This window comes from Struthio camelus, chromosome 10, assembly GCF_040807025.1.
Source record: "Struthio camelus isolate bStrCam1 chromosome 10, bStrCam1.hap1, whole genome shotgun sequence".
NCBI lineage: Eukaryota > Metazoa > Chordata > Aves > Struthioniformes > Struthionidae > Struthio > Struthio camelus.
In genome coordinates this window covers 23714953-23731846 of record NC_090951.1, presented here as the reverse complement: position 1 = coordinate 23731846, position 16894 = coordinate 23714953, and the positions used below count along the sequence as shown (strand labels likewise).

General features: G+C 60.5%; 2 protein-coding genes and 1 long non-coding RNA gene across 6 annotated transcripts; all 3 read left to right on the top strand.

The window, feature by feature from the left end:
• Window positions 1-394: 394 nt before the first annotated feature.
• LOC138068466 (uncharacterized) lies at window positions 395-2040 on the top strand. The gene is made up of 3 exons (XR_011143289.1): window positions 395-685; window positions 1320-1479; window positions 1781-2040. It is a non-coding gene; the product is annotated as an uncharacterized lncRNA (long non-coding RNA).
• A 48-nt stretch (window positions 2041-2088) lies between these two features.
• On the top strand, window positions 2089-4782 carry LOC138068465 (maestro heat-like repeat-containing protein family member 2B). Its single transcript, XM_068955991.1, has 7 exons — window positions 2089-2222; window positions 2442-2494; window positions 2962-3069; window positions 3414-3533; window positions 3728-3823; window positions 3985-4137; window positions 4510-4782. The coding sequence occupies exons 5-7, from the start codon at window positions 3731-3733 to the stop codon at window positions 4747-4749; spliced, it is 486 nt and encodes a 161-aa protein (XP_068812092.1). The 5' UTR covers window positions 2089-2222; window positions 2442-2494; window positions 2962-3069; window positions 3414-3533; window positions 3728-3730; the 3' UTR covers window positions 4750-4782.
• LOC138068464 (maestro heat-like repeat-containing protein family member 2B) lies at window positions 4782-10067 on the top strand. Of its 4 annotated transcripts, none has more exons than XR_011143288.1 (10): window positions 4782-5068; window positions 5254-5614; window positions 6097-6201; window positions 6389-6512; window positions 6751-6866; window positions 7277-7431; window positions 7687-7849; window positions 8142-8308; window positions 8939-9637; window positions 9938-10067. XR_011143288.1 is itself a non-coding variant. In XM_068955990.1 (10 exons), the coding sequence occupies exons 1-10, from the start codon at window positions 4797-4799 to the stop codon at window positions 9081-9083; spliced, it is 1479 nt and encodes a 492-aa protein (XP_068812091.1). In that variant the 5' UTR covers window positions 4782-4796; the 3' UTR covers window positions 9084-10067. The 4 variants fall into 4 exon arrangements, 3 of the variants coding, with proteins under 3 accessions (XP_068812091.1, XP_068812090.1, XP_068812089.1); XM_068955990.1 differs by having other exon boundaries at window positions 5254-5389; window positions 5519-5614; window positions 8939-10067; XM_068955989.1 differs by having other exon boundaries at window positions 8942-10067.
• Window positions 10068-16894: the final 6827 nt, after the last annotated feature.

Genomic DNA, 16894 nt, shown 5'->3' with positions numbered 1-16894 from the left:
GACCCCGCGGCCCAGGTGAGCTGTTTTGGGCAGGGATGGTGCCACGGTGCTGCCGCGGGGGCAGAGCCACCCTTTCCCTGGCGCAGAGCCTGGCGGGGCTGTAGCAGCAGGCAAAGGCAGGGTCCGGGGTGAGAGCCTGGTGGCGATGGTGGAGCGTGGGCTGCTGCTGCACCCTCGTCGTCTCGGCCCGGCCAGAAGGGCTGCAGCGCTGCAAAGGCAGCTCCCCTGGGGCTTTGGGCCGGGGTGGTAACTGGAGCCTCGGTGGCAGGTGCAGATGGCAGTTCTGCATTTCATCGGGGAGCTGCTGCGCTCCAGTGCCCCGGGCTGCTCAGCGTGGGACGTGGTGGCGCACATCTTCAGCGAGTTCAGCCGGGCCTCGGGCAGACTGGTAAGGGCAGAGCGCGACGCCCAGGCTGCTTTCCGCGTCCCGGCTGTGCCGCGCTGCCGTGGGTGTCGCTGGCAGCGGGGAGCCGGGCGCAGCAGATCCTCCGCAGCACTGGCGTGGCCTTGCATTCACCGGGCACCGCGGGGCCTGGGAAGGGGCAGTGACGGGTGTTTCCCACCTCTGTCTCGCAGGCGTCGGGGAAGCCTCTGTGCAGTGGAAGCCCGGGAAGAAAGGGCTGTTCAGCGACTGTGCGGGCACGTGCTGGGCACGCTGGACGTCTCTGCCGGAGGGGTGGCCAAAGTGAGTTGTCCTCCGCCTGCCGCTGCTTCTTGCCTGGGGATGCTTTTGCTCGCCTTCCCCGTGGCCCGAACCTCTCCCCTGCCACGCTGCGGAGCGCGCATGACTCACGCCAACGCGCCCGTCCTTTCCGTGCGTGCGCTGCATGAGTGGTGGGGTTGGGCGTGCCCGAGGCTTCCCTGTGTGCGCTGGGACCCCCCATCTTAGCCATTAAAGCAGCAGCGAAGAGCTGGGGTTTCGCTCTGGGGCCAGACTTGCTCGTTCAGCACGTGCTGCGGCTGACGCAAGCCCCGCTGGGCACGCGTCTTGGCTGCGTCCCATACATGAGATGTAGGGGCTGGTGGGGCCATAGGGATCCTGTGCGCCTTTGCCGTGGGGGGTGACCTGCCCCTGGGGGAGCTGTGCCGGCAGCTCTCCCCAACCGGGCAGCCAAAGGGAAGGCGAAAGGGGTGTGAAGCAGGGTGGGCGAGAGGGAGAGAAGGTGGAGGAGGAAGCCAGGGCGAGAGCGGAGCTCCTGAGCTAGGAAAGACCCGAGGCCGAGGGGCTGGGCCGGTGCCGGAGGAGCAGCCATGCCAGGGGAAGTGGGAGGGAGCGGCAGAAATGCCGGCATGCCCAACGGCCTGCTTCTTGCCTGCAGCTCCTGTGGCCGAGGCTGCTGCGGCATGTGGTGCCAGCCCAGCACGCTGGCATGCTGGTCCCGCTCTGCCGCTGCCTGTGTGCCCTGGCCGAGAGACAGGAGAGCGCAGAGCGTGAGGAAGAGGAGGTGGCGTCCGAGGCCCTGGAGCCTGTGGAGCAAGGTAGGGAGCAGAAAGTCCTGGTGCGCTGTGCCAGGCTGGGTGGTATTAGGGCGGTGCGTGTCCCTGGCACCCCCTGCGTGGGCTCAGCCTGCTCTCACTGGGGGTCCAGGGGCTGGTTCCTGCCATGCCGGAGCTGCCTTCGTCGGCAGCCGTTCAGCCACGGGAGCCCAGCAGGGCCGGTGTGGAGGTGGCGCGGCCGGGGTCCCCTGCAGCCCCGCGTGGGGGTGTGGGACGTGGGACATGGCGTGGGCAAGGTCCGGCAGGGCTGGGCGTCTCACACAGCCTTTCTTTCTGCCCGCAGCCCCTCTGCCGGCTCCCCAGGCCCTGCTGGCTCGCCTGCTGGTGAGTAGCTGGTCCCCGGGGAAAGAGCTTTTGTGGCCGGGCTGAGGGGAGAGGCCAGGAGAGATGGTGCCAAGGCCAGTGCCGGCACCCCGGGAGGAGGCAGGAGCTGTCGGAGGGTGCCTGAGCCTCCCCTGCCTGTTGGGGGCTCCTGCTTCTCCTGGGGGACAGCAGTGCCCAGGCGAAGACATCGGCTGCCTGCTGCCAGCTGCGGCTCTTGGGGCAGGCGCGAGCCCGTCTCTCTCCTGCCCTGGCCTAGGTGGTGGCGGCGGTGTCTCCGCACGCGAGCGGTGGCCGTGGAGCGGCGGCCCCGCAGCTGCTGCAGGCGCTCCCCAGCACGATCCATGGAGCCGTGGGAGCAAAGTGGGCCGCAGAGATCCCCCTGCTGCTGCAGCACCTGGCAGGTAAAGTGTTGGCAGGTGGGAGAGGCTGGGGGGGCGGAGGGGCAGGAAAATGCCTTCAGCTCCCCAGCCTGGTGGAGGGGAACGGTCCCGGGTTTGCCAGCACTTGTCAGCCCGCTGGCCTGAGGCTGTGGGGCTTTGGACGGCAAAGACCACCCCTGGGCTCTGCTGTGGAGCCCGCTGGAATAACGGCGAGGGCTTTTGCTTCCTCTGGCTTTGCAGGAACAACCGCAAGCTCCCTGCACGTGGCCGAGTGGGAGAGCCTTCTGCTTAAGGTACAGTGTCCCTGTGGGGCCCCAGCTGGATGGGGCAAATGAGGGGACAGGAAAAGTGGGTGGGAGGAACCTGGGGGCTCCCTGTTTGGGCACTGAATGGCACGGGCGCTTCCCGAGCAGCCTGCGCCTGCCCCAGCCATGGGTGCTGCGCGCTCAGAGGAGCCGCTCTCGGCGCGTTGGGCATAGCTGAGCACAAATGCAGCCAGAGACCGGGGCAGAGGCCTCCGGAGCAGCCCTGCACCGTGGCACCACCTGCTTCTGGCATGTGCCGAGCCCAGGGGGCTCGAGTGGCACTTTTGGGGAAGAGCGAGAGGCAGGTTGCAGGAGGGGTGGTTGGGGGAGGGGGGAGGGGAGACAGATTGCCATGAGGGGGAGCTCCGCCCCGACAGTCTCCAGGGCCATTTGGATGTGCAAAGGCCTCGGCAAAGGGCAGGGGAGCGTTTGCTTCATCTCCTGCTTCGCCCTAGTTCCTGCAACCATCGCTGGAGCTCATTGAGAATGAGGCCTGGACTGTGGGCCTGAGCCAGGAGCTGAGCCGGCAGCTGAGCAGCTCTCCCCGCCTGTCCTGGGAGAAGGTTTGTTCCCTGTGCGGCGTCGCTGCTGCTCGCTCGTGCGCCCGAGGACTGCGACAGCAGAGCCCTGGGAGGCTCAGCCTGGGGTGAGGGCTGGCAGTGGCGCTCTGCCCTGCGGGCTGGTTTTCCTGCTGCCCACTCTCTTTCCCAAAAAGGCACTTCCCCCCCGTGCTGAGCTGGTGGCGGGGCCGCCAGTGGCCAGCTGGTGGCCAGTTCGCTGGCTGCTGTTGGGGCTGGTACTGCAGGCGTCTTGGCAGGTCCCAGCACGGGAGGGTGTGCCGTGGCCTGGCCCTCTCCTGCCAGGTCAGGCTGTCCGCACAGCCAGGGCTCGGCCTCTTCTCTTGCAGTGCTTCCTGTACAAGGCTCTTGGCACAGCCCTGGCAGCTTGTGGGTGCCTCAGCCACGTGCAAGAGCAGACACAGAAATATCTAAAAGAAGCCAACTACCTGGAGCTGTGGGAGGCACAGGTGAGGTTTCCTTGTGTCGCCCTGCCTTCCCGCGTGTCCTCGGCTTGTCCCCAGGGCAGAGGGGCTCCGTGTGGCCTGCTCCAGCCCTTGCTGGTTTTCTGCTCACTGCTGTTTCCCGTGGGAAAGGTCCTGGTGGAGCTGGCCAGGGCTCAGCGTTGGGGCTGGAGCGACTCCCTGTTTCTGCTGCATTGCAGGGAATGATTTCAGTTGTGTCCCGCTGTGCCGAGAGCCACTTCCAGCTGGCCTTGTCCTCGGTGAAGGCGTTCATGGGCACTTTGAAACACCAGAAGGTAAAGGGCCTGGGGGCTCATTGCGGGGAGCTGCTGGAGGTGCATGGGGAGACGAACCGCCGGTCGGATGCGGGGCAACTCCCACCTTGGGAGTGCGTGGAGTCCCGGGCACAGCTGGGGCCGTGGGCTGATGACTCGGTGCTTCTCTGGCAAACCTCCAGCAGAGCAACTTGGTGAGGACCCGCGCTGCTCGTGCTGCGCTCATGGTGGTCTACAGCAGGATGGCACTGCGCGCCCCCAGGGAGCAGCTGCTGGCCCATGTCAGGAGAGACATCGTGGGGAACGTCCTGTGGCTCTACCAAGAGGGCTGCCAGGTGGGTGCTCGGGGCGCAGGGCAAAGCCACCCAGGTGACACCAGCTCCGGCCTTGCCTCGCCCTTCCTGTGCGCGCCTCTCCCGTCGCAGCTGTGCCGGCGCTGCTCGCCCTGCTCCCCTGGGCCAGGGTCCGCAGGGGTCTTTCTGTCCGGCAGCCAGGGCAGCTGATTCCCTCCCCGTGGGAGGCTCTTTCCCAGGAGGGGAGAGGAGGTTTCCCTCCTGGGGTGCAGGTGCCAAGCTGGGGTCCGCTAGGCTCCCGGAGGGTGCGGTCTCCCAGCGATGTGCTTGGAGGCAGATTCTCCCCAGCCCCGCTGCTTTCTGCCCTCGGCCCTTTGCAGAGCTCAAAGCATGTTTTCCTCCCCTGGGATCAAGGACGCACAGCTGAAGCTCTCCCTGGTGCAGAGCGTCACTGAGATCAGCCTCGCCATCGGGGCTGTGGGCGCCTGCCCCAGGTTTGAGCTCTGCCGCAAGCGGGAGCTGCTGCAGACCCTGCTGGTGAGTGCCCGGAGCCAGGGCCGTCGCGCAGAGGAGCTGTGGGCTCTGCCGTGGGGTGGGTTTGCCCAGAGGCGGGATGGTCTCCTGGGGCAGCGCGTGAGCTCCCGAGCTCCCTGAGCCCCATCCCCGGGTGGCGGGGCACTTGGGTGCTGGCGCATGAGGCCATGGCAGGGGGGATGGTGCGGTGTGTCTGGGTGCTGGCGAGCCGCCGTCTCGTCCTGCGGGACCTTTGTGGGAGCTGCAGAGGTGGTGGGGCTGGTGTCTGCAGGGTCTGGCAGAAGAGCCTGTGGCTGGGGCAGGTGGGAGGGCTCTCCTGTGCCCCTGCCCACTGCCCACTTTGCGCATGTCTCCTCTGTAACTTGCGGGAGGTGATTCAGGAGGAGCCGCAGGAGTCGCCGGTGTGCCCCCGGGCCATCGTGGCCATCGAGCAGTTGAGGTAGGGTCTGTCCCCGGGGCTGTGGGAGTCGCTGCGTGTCCCAGCCCAACTGGTTGGGCTGGGCTGGGGCTGTGGGCATTGGATTTGGGGCTGTCAATCAGGACAAAGCCAGTTGTCCTTTGACTCGCTCTGGAGAGTGCTAGTAAGCCTGCTCTCTGTCTCCTCTCCCTTTTTTCTCCTGACAGCAAGGTGAAGCCCCATCTGAGGAGGGAGGAAAACTGCAGCCTCCTGGCTCAGTGCTTCCAGGGCGTCATTTGCCTTCATCACCCGGAGCAGATGGATGAGGAAGGGGAGACAGCGGCAGCTGCTCCGTGCGCACCGGTACCCGCTGGCCCTTCTCGGCCGCCCCTCGGTGGGGGTGCAGCTCCAGGCTCCCCGCATTCTGGCAGCCACTGGCTGTGTTGGTGTCTGTGTGGGGTGCCCAGCCTCAGTCCCCCTTTCTGGTGTCAGGGTGTGCATGCGCCGTCCCTGCGAGCACTGGGCCAACTCATGGCAACCCTTCTCCAGGCAGAGCCAGCCCCTGTCTGCTTCAAGGACATGGTGCAGGTGAGTATCCCCGGGGTGGCGGGGAAAGTGTTGCCACTGCCAGAGTGGAGCAGAGCTGTGGGGATCCTTGCCCGTGGGGCTGGTCCGAGGAGGAGAGCTTCCCTGTGACTAGGTGCAATGCCCCCCTTTGGCGAATAGGCAAATGGTCCTAGGTTCAGGCCCCCTTGGCCTAATTTGGCATCCAAGCTTTTCCCAACGGCAGCAGCTTGCTTGCAGGCAGCTCAAAGTGTCCTGCAGAGCCTCCTAGGTGAGCCAGAATTTCTCCCCAGGAGCAGCTGTGAGCAAAGGGTGCTACACAAGTCAATGGTGCCCACAGCGAGAGCCTGGAGCGGGTAAGGCCCCGCGGGGAAGGGCTCCTCGCCTGGGGCCGGGGCCCCCGGAGAGATTGGGGCTGTGGAGGCGGCAAGGCTGGGAAGGGAGGGGCTAGAGGGGGGCCCTGGCGGGAAAGACGCCTGTGGTGAGACGGGTCCACCCGTGCCCAGGTCCTGCGGCGCTGGCTCACCTCGGCCCACGCATGCGAGCGGGAGAGGGCCCTGCAGGTCTGCGTCCAGCTGCTGGGTGCTTATGAAGAGCGATGCGAGCACAGGGTGAGCAGGGACCCCACGTGCAGGGAGCTCTGCCCGGGCAGGTGCCGGGTTGTGGGTCTCCCGGGGCTGCAGGGCAGCCCCTCATTTGCCCCCCTCCCGGCCACAGCTCAGGGGCAGCATGGCCGGGAGAGGGCGAGCAGCTGTGGGGGCTGCCGGTGACCTTTTTGCCTGCCTCTTGCTCCTGCAGCGAGGCCATGCGTGCGAGCAGTTCGGCTCCCTGGTGGGACTGCTGGGGCCTTTGACGTGCGATGCGTCAGCCACGTCCCGCTGGTGGGCAGCGACCTGCCTCGGCCGCCTGCTCCAAATAGGAGGTGAGGAGAGCAGGCAGGGCCGTCCCCTGCTGCTGTCTGAGGGCAGGACATCGTGTCCCCAGCGCCAGGGACCGTCCTCCTCTGCAGCCGGCCACTCGCCTGGCTAGCAAACCTGCTGCGCCGCGTTCGGGGGGGGCCCTGCCTTCGCCGTGGCCTTTGCCACGCTCCCAGGTCCTCCTTTATCCGCATGCGGGGCCGGAGGTTCGCTCCCCATGAATGTGACTCTCCTTTCTCCCAGCTCCAGCCAAGACCACAGACGTGGCGCCCTGGCCCAACGAGATCAGGTGCCTGCGTGAGAGGCTCAACACCATCAGCTCGGAGTCTCTGCTCGTGACCTCCGCCAACACTGCGAAGGTAACTGGCCCCCGAAAAGTGGGGAGGGGGCCATGGTGTGTGTGTGTGTGCATGTGCATGTACATGAGAGCGCTGCTGTCAGGACGCGAATTTTGCATCCGAGCAACCTGTGACGTGGTCTCCTCTGTTTCTGATTTCTCCCCAGCTTGTTTGCAAATATTTCCCCCCAGCCCAGGCCACAGACTTCACGAGTACCATTTTGGAGAGCTTGCTGTGTGGCAGGCCTGTGTGTGCGTGGGCCGCTGGGCAGTGGATGCTCACCTTTCTGGGGGAGTGCAGAGAGCAAATCTCCCAGAGAGCGGCGTTTTTTTCCATTTGCCTGTGGCTGCTCTCTGTTGCTGGCTGTTGGCCCTGAAGAAGGATGGGGAAAGGCCACACCGAGCCATTCTTTCTTGCCTTCCTGCTTTCAGGTGCCCAAAATCGTGACCATCCTTTCCCCCTGCCTGTGGAGCACGCGGCAGAGCACGCCCAGGGGGTTCGCGCTGCGGGCAATGTTCCTCCTGGCCCGCTCTCACCAACAGCCGGTGCTCGACAGCCTCCTCCAGAAGCGCCTGCCCACGGACAGGTCTGTACCCTCGCCCTTCCCTCTGCAGTCAGAGCCAGCCCCAGGGCGTGCCTGCCTGGGGGGTCCTGGGAGGGAGCAGGTGGTTCTTCCCCGGGGAAAGGCTGAGCGCTGCAGCATCGTGGGCTCGTGTCTCTGTCCCGAGCTGGGCATGGCCAGCCCCGTTGCAGACAAGGAGAGCCTTTGGCCTCTCGTGAGGCTGTTGCAGGTGCCCGAGGCTAGCTAGGGGCTCATGGGCGAGCGTCTGTTCCCTTGCAGTGACACGGTGGAGCTGTGGAGGAGCCTGGGGAGAAGTGCCCTGGGATGCCACATCTTGGTGCACTTAACTGAAAAATTAAGGGCAGCTGGAAAGAGCAGCCATGGGAGCAACTGCTGCACTCAGGAGCTGGGCAGCAGCCAGGCTGCCCTGGAGCCTCACACGGTATGGTCAGCAGCAGTTGCATTTGTGCTGCTTCGCGTCTGCTTTCCAACTCGTGCTTCAGCGCAAGGGAGTTTCATGCCCTTTGCGAGCACCCATGGAGCCTGGCGGGGTGCTGGGGCAGTGGCAGCAATAGCAGTGTGGGGAGCCAGGACAGTTTGCTGCTGCCGGGCCGCAAGGCTGTCGCCGCAGTGACAATTGGAGACAAAAAGCCTCCCAGGCCAGCGGGGGGACGTGGAGGGTGGGAAAAGCCCTTGTTTTTTACCAGGTGGTTCTTGGTTGACTTTCTCTGTAGATCACCTGCAGCCTCTTCGAGGTGGTGTCAGTCCTACGGAACGAGACGCTGGTCCAGCGCCTGCTTCCCTCCCTGCTTCCCAGCCTCCTGGGGCAGGTCAGCGAGACGCTGGGGGAAGAAATGACACTGTCTCTTGGGGAGCTGGGGAGCGACGACACGCCGGGCAGGTGAGGAGCAGCAGGGGCAGGGGTTGGCCTGTGCCCCAGGTCTCTGCTCATGTGGTTTGTGGCCTGCAGGCGCACCCGACTGTCCCAGTGGCCCTGGGCTGCCTCCGCGGGGAGGCAGGACCGGTCGTTGCAGGGCAGTGCACCTGGGCATTTCGCCGCACATGGCGTGGGCATGGGCCGTTCCTGCCCATAAACTCTGTGTTGCCAACTGGGGGGGGCCGTCGCGGGGTTCCCCATAGCACCATGCTCTGCCCACGCTCCTGCTGTGCAACGGCAGGAGCAAATCGGTGCTGTGTGCCACCTACAAGGCACTCTCCCCAAAGTGCTGCTTAGCAGAGCACTTGGGGAGTGCCTTGGGCACCTGGCGTGGAGTCAGCCCAGGGACCCTGGGTTTTCTCCTGCCGTCTGTGGGTTAGGGGCAGGACAAAGGGCAAAAATGCCAGTTTTTAAGTTAGCTTGAGACTTGAAGACTGCGAAGAGTCATTTCAGGAGTACTTTGCCTGTCCCTCGGTGGAGTTTAGGATGAGCGAACGAACAGCTCCCCAAGTGGCTGAGCTGCTTTAGCTCTGCCAAAGAGAAATCTGCCCCCAAACTTCTGTGCCTGGAGATTTCTTTGGGGTTTTTTTCCAGCAGGCTTTTTGTGGAGGCGTTAGAGCTGGTGCTGGCGAGGTGCCTGGAGGAGCGCTGGCTGCGGCTGCTCCGGGAGCAGGGAGTGTGGGTGTCCCTGGCAGACCCCCAGGCTCACACCGCCGGCGTGTGTCTCCTGGCGAGGTGAGAGCCCCCACGATGTGTCCTGCCCTGTCGCGGGGGCTATGCCCAGGGAAAGGGCTGCTGGGACCTTCCTTCATGCCCGGGAGCTCTGCTGAGGTGCAGAGCAGCATCTGCATCGGAGCAGGTAAATTTGGGAGTCGCGGCCCGTGGCCGTCCTGTGGGACTGTGTGTCACGAGCCTGCTCGTGCTTTGTGCGCAGTGTGCTGCTCCGCGCGGAGCTCGTCCCGCAGCGCCTGGTGCAGAGCCTCTTCCCGTGGCTGGGTTCACCCTCAGCAAACCTGCGGCTCACGGCCACGGCTTTCTTTGCTGAGGTGAGGCAGCAGGCTGGGCGGGGCGGGCTCAGAGCGGTTCCTGCGTCTTGCCCAGCGTGAATCGCGTCCTGATGCTAGTGGACCCGTGGCTTTATTGCAGCTGGTGAAGGACCATCTGGTGGAGAAGACGAAGCTCCTGAAGCCCCTGCTGAAGGCCCTACTAGAAAGATCACGTGACCCCATCAACACCGTGCGGCAAATGGCCATGAGAGGCGTGGGCAACATGGCCAGTGGAGCACCCACAAAGGTGAGACGGCCTTTTCTGCGCTCTGAGCACAGTCCGAACTCAAGAGGTGCCAGTGGAGAGGTGTGCGGGGCTTGCGGAGCCTGGAGAGACGAGCAGAGGCAGACGTGGGGCTGTACTAAGGCCGCGCTCCTCGCTCTGATGTCAGCAGGGTAGCAAAGGGGAAAGTGGATGCAAAGCGGGGCTCCTCAGGCAGGGGGTTGCTCTGGGCTTGCTCGAGCAAGTGCAGCCCTTGGCGCCATGGTGAAGGGCAGCGGTGGGAGGCAGGGATAGTGAGCAGCTTGTGCACCTGTCGCTCTGCAGCTGCGGAGGCACAGGGCGGCCGTGATGGAGGTGCTGTGCAGGGGCCTGGAGGACGCGGCCAGCACGGAGGTGGCTGCCGAGTGCCTGCTGGCACTGACGAAGGTACTGGGGCGGCTGAAGACGAGGGCCATGGGCTCTGCCCTGGCAGACATCTCCAGGTCCACCCGGGCGTTCCTGGGGGCGGTAAGTGAAGCCGCTCGTTCTCCTGTTGGGCAGGCGAGAGCCGTCCTGGGGCCTCCGCCCCCCACAGGCAGCGCCCCACTGGTGCAGAGCAGTTTGTACGCGGTGCCCGCGTTAGCGGCCTGCCAGATGGGTTTTACTGGTCACAGGAGGAAGAGGTCCTGCGCTTCTCAGCCTTTGCCCTCTACGGCACCCTGGCCTCGTCTGCCTTGGGGAGGAGGGGAGGAGGTCCTTTTTCAGCAGAGAAGTGGAGGAGGCATTTCCCAGCCTCGTGCTGCACCTCCGGGGCCCAGCCCCAGCCGTCTCCAGTGTAAGAGCTCCCGGGGCTCCTTGTGGAGCTGCAGAAAGCCCTGCGGCGCTGGCAGAGCTGCGGTGCCACTACCACCCGTGCAGGGCTGCCAGCATCTCCACAGGCCCTCACTGTCACCGTGGCAGCAAAGTTTCTCCATCGGCGCCCTGGGCAGGTGTGCAGCATCCTTGTGATGACAGGGCCCGATGCTCTTTTTCAGGCGTGCAAGGTCGCTCTGCACCAGTGTGCCCCGTTTCTGGGGTCAAAGAGGGTGCAGCAACGCATCGCTGCAGGTGCCGGGCTGAGCGTGGCTGAGCTGCAGGACAAGGTCTGCGGTCACCTGGTGAGCGAGCGCTGCAACGCGGCCCGCGGCCCTGTGGGCGGCCATACCCTGGCTCCTGCACCGCAGGGCCACCTAGGTGCCTGGCCACAGGTTGGCGGAGGGGCATTTGCAGCCGGAGACGAGTACCTGTGTCCTTGCTTTGCCCTAGGCCCAAGACTGCCCCGCGCTGCTGGAGACGCTCTGCAGCACAGCCCGGAGCTGCTGCATGGGGAGCTACCAGGCACCGCAGGCGGAAGCCATCACCGTCCTGGGTGAGAGACAGCGCCGGGCTCTCATGCTGCTCCTGGCTGTGTCCCCCGGGTCAGGGTTGGGCCTCGGGGCTGAGGTTGGTTTTGGGGCCAGGGCTGTGCGCTGATGGCTGCGTTTTCTCATGTGCCAGGCATCCTCCTGGACATGGCGCCAGCTGAGCGGCTCCAGCGGTGGGACCTGGCGTTCTTGTGGGGAGGTAGGGTGACGGTGACTGAGCTCCTGCCCTGTGGGCTGGGGAGCTGTCCAGAGGCCCCGCGGGTGCCAGGCCGAGGACGCTGGCACCGAAAGCCAGGGGGCACGGGGAGAGGGGACTTGTGTGGTCCCCAGGCTCCTGGCCGGGAAAGCTGCCCCCAGTCCGGCGCCACAGAGCACCGAGGGCCGCAGGGGAAACGGTGGCCGAGCACCCACGGTGCCTCCCTGCGGTGTTGTTGCAGCTCAGCGGAGGTGAGCTGAGGCCCATGTGCGCAGCTGGCGGCAGTTGCAGTGGATGCTCGTGACACAGGTGGTGGTGGGGGCGGGGCCGGGGGTGGGATGGGCGCCAGGGCGCATGCATGGGCTGCCACAGGCGTGCAGAGAGTGCAGTTTGGTCCTTCGTGGCCGCTGTCCGCCCCCTCTCTCCCTCCCTGCCTCGCTCGGCGCCCCCATGGCGGCCCAGGCGCTGGGGGAGAAAAAGAGAGGGACAGAGGAAGGGGAAGGGAAAGGAGAGAGGGAGAGAGAGAAAAAGAAGAAAAAGAACGAGAGAGAGAGAGAGGAGAGAGAAAGAGAAAGAACAGAGAAGAAGAGAGAGGAGAAAAGTGAAGAAAGGAAAGAATGAAAGGGAGAAAAGAGAGGCCAGAGAAAGAGCTAGAGAGAGAGGGAAAGACAGAAGGAGAGAGAGAGAGAAAAGAGAGGAAGAAGAGAGAGAGAGAGGAACAGAGAGACCCAGAGCAAAGGAACCATGGAGAGTATTGCCAAGCAGCCTATTGCTTCTTGCAGCCTTTGCCAACCTGGTGAAATCGCTGTGATGCGAAGCAGCTCCCCGAGTCTCACCTTGGAGAAACAAAAGCAGCCGCAGGACCTTGCGGGTGAGCGGCAGCTGCCCTGCCCAGGAAGGGGCAGCAGATGGGGGCCGTGGCCACAGGACTGTCTATCCGGCTGCAGCGGCAGCCCAGCGCGTGGTGAGCATCACCTGCATTTTCCTTGGGGGGACTCCAGACGAGCGGCACCTCTGCTCGGGGACCTCTGCAGCGGGGGAAAGGAGTCCAGGTTAGGGCTAGGCTTAGGGTCAGGGGAGAGAGAAAGCGTCGAGCCCCGCGTGGAGTGGGGCTGCTAGGGGCATGCCAAAGGAAATGCCCAGCTGCACCAACACTGCTCCCAGCGCACCTGTTTTGTTCAGGCCAAGAACAGGCCTGGTGGGCTCAGGTTCAGGCCCCGCCTGAGATTAGGGCTAGGCTTGGGGTTAGGAGAGAGAGAAAACATCGAGCCCCCTGTGGAGTGGGGCTGCTAGGGGCATGCCAGAGGGCTAGGGCTAGGGAGGAACAAAGAAAGAATGAAAGGGAGAAAGAGGGAGAGAGGGAGGCAAGAGAAAGAGCTAGAGAGAGAGGGAAAGAGAGAAGGAGATAAGAGAGAAGAGAGAAAGAAGAGAGAGGAAGAGAGAGACAGGAAGACTCCAGGCAAATTCCAAGCTGCCATCTAATCGCTACCTGCACGGCTGCCTCTCTGGAATAATTTCAGGGAGGAAAAACCTCTGCAGCTCAGCAGCCGAGGAACCTGTTTCCTTTCCAAAGAGTCACTGCTAGAGATCTGCTCCACGAAAGAGCCATTCATTTCCCATCATCAGGAGTCCCATTACCAGCTGCCTTTTTCACCTCGGAGGAATGGGAGCGGAAGCTGAGGGCCCACTGCCATCTGTAGGGCAGGGGAGTTTCCACAGGCTCACGAGAGTAGCTCTTGCTGAAATCTTGACTAAGCTAACTGGCAAGTATGAGCTATTCAGAGAGGGGAAAAGAGCGGCGGGGGTGGGGGGGGAGGGAGGGAGGAAGGAAGGAGCGCTGGGAGGGGGGGGGAAAGGTTTAGGCTGCAAGGGCAGCAATATGCAGCTGAGAAGTTACCAGCTACTATCCCGACTGTCGTCTTCTCAAATCCCTAACTGAGGGGTAACCGTGCAGACTCTCAAAGGAGTTTTTCTAAGAATATTTTCTAATAGAAGATATGAAAAAAGAAATGAATCCATCTATGAGCAGTATGCATCTGGCCAAAAAGCCAAGGGCTTCCGTGTTGTAGAGCACAGGGGAGAATCCTAGAATATCAGAGGAGTAAGATCAAGCTTCAGTGTCAGGTGAATAGGATCAGTGCTACACTGAGTCCTGCTTATTAGTAACTGAGGTGAGAGCTAACCAGAGCCTTGTGGTTTGCCGAGGGAAATGCAGTCAGCTAGGGTATGTGCTCCAACCATAAAATTAAAGCATTCAGGCATATACACAGAACTAGAGGGACGTCATGAAGTATTTTCCTTGCAGCACGCAACTTGTGAGTTAATTTATTGGGGTGGGGGAGAAGATTTGCAGACGGCTAATAACATCCTGTACTGTTTTGAAATTGGCAGGAGAACACTTTCCAGCTTTCCTTTTCCACTCCTGCAAAGCGCTGTGTCCCACTTCTCAAAGGACTCCAAAGAAGATGAGAGGAGAGAGGAAAAACACCCTCGCACTTCCAGTTCTCCCTGTGTAATCCCTATCCAAGTGCCCAACCTGTTGGCAGAGGCAGTTTCGACATCTCTGCGGTCTCAGTTGTAGAACATGAAGAAAGGCCCTGTAAGAAAGCCTTAATCAAAGCGAAGATTTAAAGTGGAAATATGTAACGTTCCCATCTTACCTATGGAGAAGTTCCACCCCATTGGCTGGGTGTGCACCTCTGTCTTGGCTGAAACAGAACATGGGCTCTCTGGATGAACGTTTCCACAGATGATTTCTTTAGAGCAGTTTTCAGTTATTGCTCAGGACTTTCTCTTTTAACATCTAGAAAAACAAATAAAGCTATTACTGTTGCAGCCAATTATAGACTAACCTCATTCACTTTCCTAGTCTGGGTAGGCCCATGTAAACGTTCAAAGTAATTTGCAGCTAGTTCACTTTGCATCTCAACCTCATTTCAAGAAAAGCAGCCAGCAATGCTTACAAAGGAAACCGTCACTGATTCAATCACAGAGAAAGAGTAGCTGGTTTATGACATTCTGGCAAGGCAAAGCAAAGCAAAACAAAATCCATTAGTGCAAATTATTTCCACTCACTTCGGATTTCTGCATAGCCTCTTGCCATCAGCTGATGGTATACATCAGACTGCTGGTATATCCACCTATATTGATTGAAAGGGCCACACCCGTGTTTCTCAGTGAACTTAATGCAGTAATACGTAATTGAAGCATCTACATTTTAGGTTGAAAAACATTTTTTTTTCTCCTCGTTTTCATATAATACAGGAAGATTTTTTTTTAAATCATGGGGGCCAGGTGCTCTCATACTGAGCCTCGTGTCAATTCAAGGGCTTACGCGGCCGTGGGAAACGCTTGGGTCATCTTTTAAATCTAACAAAAAATTGTGGCATAAACGGGCAGTGAAACTGCTTCGTGACCAGACTAGAAGATACACCATCAATGTATCAAGGCACCGTCACCGAGCATTTCAATTGCCTGCTGGAGAGAAGGCTCTTCTCTGTGCTCCTGTAAATCCTTCTACCATTAACAGGAGAAAAAAAAAAAAAAATATATATATATATATATAATCACTGGGAGAAGAGCTGGCAAGAATTCCTGCTCCTAAATCACTGCATGGGCAACGGGTCACGTTTCATCCACTGATGGGCTCACAGGATTTCCCCCTCCTCCCCCCGCATCTCACATTCTAGTCCCGGTCCTCACCAATGCTGTTGTCGGCTGAGGGAAAGGTTCTCCAAGCAAGTGTAAGACATTCAAACATACTTTATATATATTCTACTTCCATGAAACAAATGAGAGGGTGTGAAAGGAAACGGCGATCAAGTGGAACAGCAGTTCTTGAAGTGGTTTTCTGTGGGGCACCCCTCTTGAAACTGCTGTGCACATCTGTCTGCTGACAATTTGATAAGAGCATGAAAATAAAGCAGCCAGAGAAAGTCAGAGATGAACAGAAAAGAACACAGCAAAAGCTGCCTCAAGGTACAACCTGATGAACTTGGAGCATTTCCATGTCATGAAGTAGCTTTTCCCATAAAAAGCAGATCAGACAATATTGTACAGAGACGGTTGGGGCTGCATTGCTCTGAATCAAGAGCTTCTCCTTCGAGCTGCTCTTCAGTTCAGCTACCAGAGACCGCAGAAACACCATTCGGAGTTCTTTTCCTTTGTCAAGGAGATGGTCCACAAAAGCCTCGTTGAGTTTCCTTCCAACTCAGTAGGTACTTTTCCACTCCCGTTGACAGGAAACTAGTCAAGCCCTACCCATCACACGCCCGGACTGAGCACAGAGGAGGAACAACCCCCCCTCCCCTCCAAACACTAGGGTTTATTCTCACTTCCACACAGTTCCCTTCATACCACCCCACCCCCAATGGGGCTGAACCCTAGGGTTCCCCCTAGGGTTCACGCTTGGCAAGGGAGCATCCCATCTCCACAGTGGTGCAAAGGGAGCTGAATGCAATTGAGAATCAGACTCTTGAGATTCCGTCTTCATTTGCTTACGTAGCTCCCTTGGTAAATTGTGTCCACGGCCAGAGCGCGCCCATTGTTTTTCCTCAAATACCACTTCTTCTTCTCCCCCCTCCCCCCACCATCCTTCTTTTGGCAAGATAAGAGATGGTGGTTTCAAGGGCCGCTAGGCAGTTGCACCTCAACATTCAAGTGCAAAAACACTACAGGGTCACATCCTGATGTGAGTGAGGCACCTCAGCAAGGAACCCTTAACACCAGCTCACTAGAAAGGACAAACAGAAGTTGAAATGTTTTAATCCTGAAAAGGCCTCGCTGCCCTGGCTTTGCTTCTCCCTGTAAAACCTATAGCATTTTAAAAGCACTGAAACAGTGATCCGACACCCTGAGAGGTGAATTACTGTGTCTAAGCCCTCACAGAGGAGCTGAAGACCTTCAAAAGCCAGGTGGAAAGTAGAAAAGAAGAATGGGTTAACATTGCCTCCCTTTGCTTGAAGAGGCTGTAGTTAAAGCCAGGCCCCTTTGTGCCAGGCGCTGTAACACCTTGGGAGAGAGAAGTCCTGCGCCAGAGAGCGCCTCACCTCCGTGGCCATGGCGCAGAGCAAGGACCCGGGCAGCTGGGCAAGAGCAGCTGCCGCAGACCGCCCAGGCAGCAGCAGCAGCAGCAGCGATGAGACAGGCCTCCAAATGTCTTCCTCGACTCCACAACCTGCTCCCAGCGTTGTGCTCTGCAGGGACAGGCTCAGCCCATCCCCTGCAGAGCTACAGAGCAAACACAGACAGTCTAGTTCTTCCTCTCTTCTTTAAAGCAAAGGCCTGTTTCACTCCCTCACGAATTCAAGCGAGCAATATTAGACTGCAACTGTCCCATCTAGGACTCAGAAAAAGATCTCCTCTAAGACCGTCCCATCTTTTTCCACTGTCCTTCCTACTGCTGAAAGGTCCCCCACAAAGGCTTTGCCCCCCCCCGAGTCCCCAAGGTCAGATAGTGCCTGTCATGCAGCATTGCTTTTCCTGCTGCTTCCCAGGCTTTGCATGCAGTTCCCAGTCACCAGACAGCCGTAGGAATGAGTGCTTGCAAAGCCCAAATGAAAGGAAAGGGGTTTCTTAAAGGAGCATCTTCCCTTTCTGCTATTGAACAAGCTTGGGAAGAGCTCAGACTTACTGCCTCATGCGGTTTACGTCAGGCCTCTTGGACTCAGGTGGTGTGAACCAGCAAGCAGTTAGTTTTGTTGT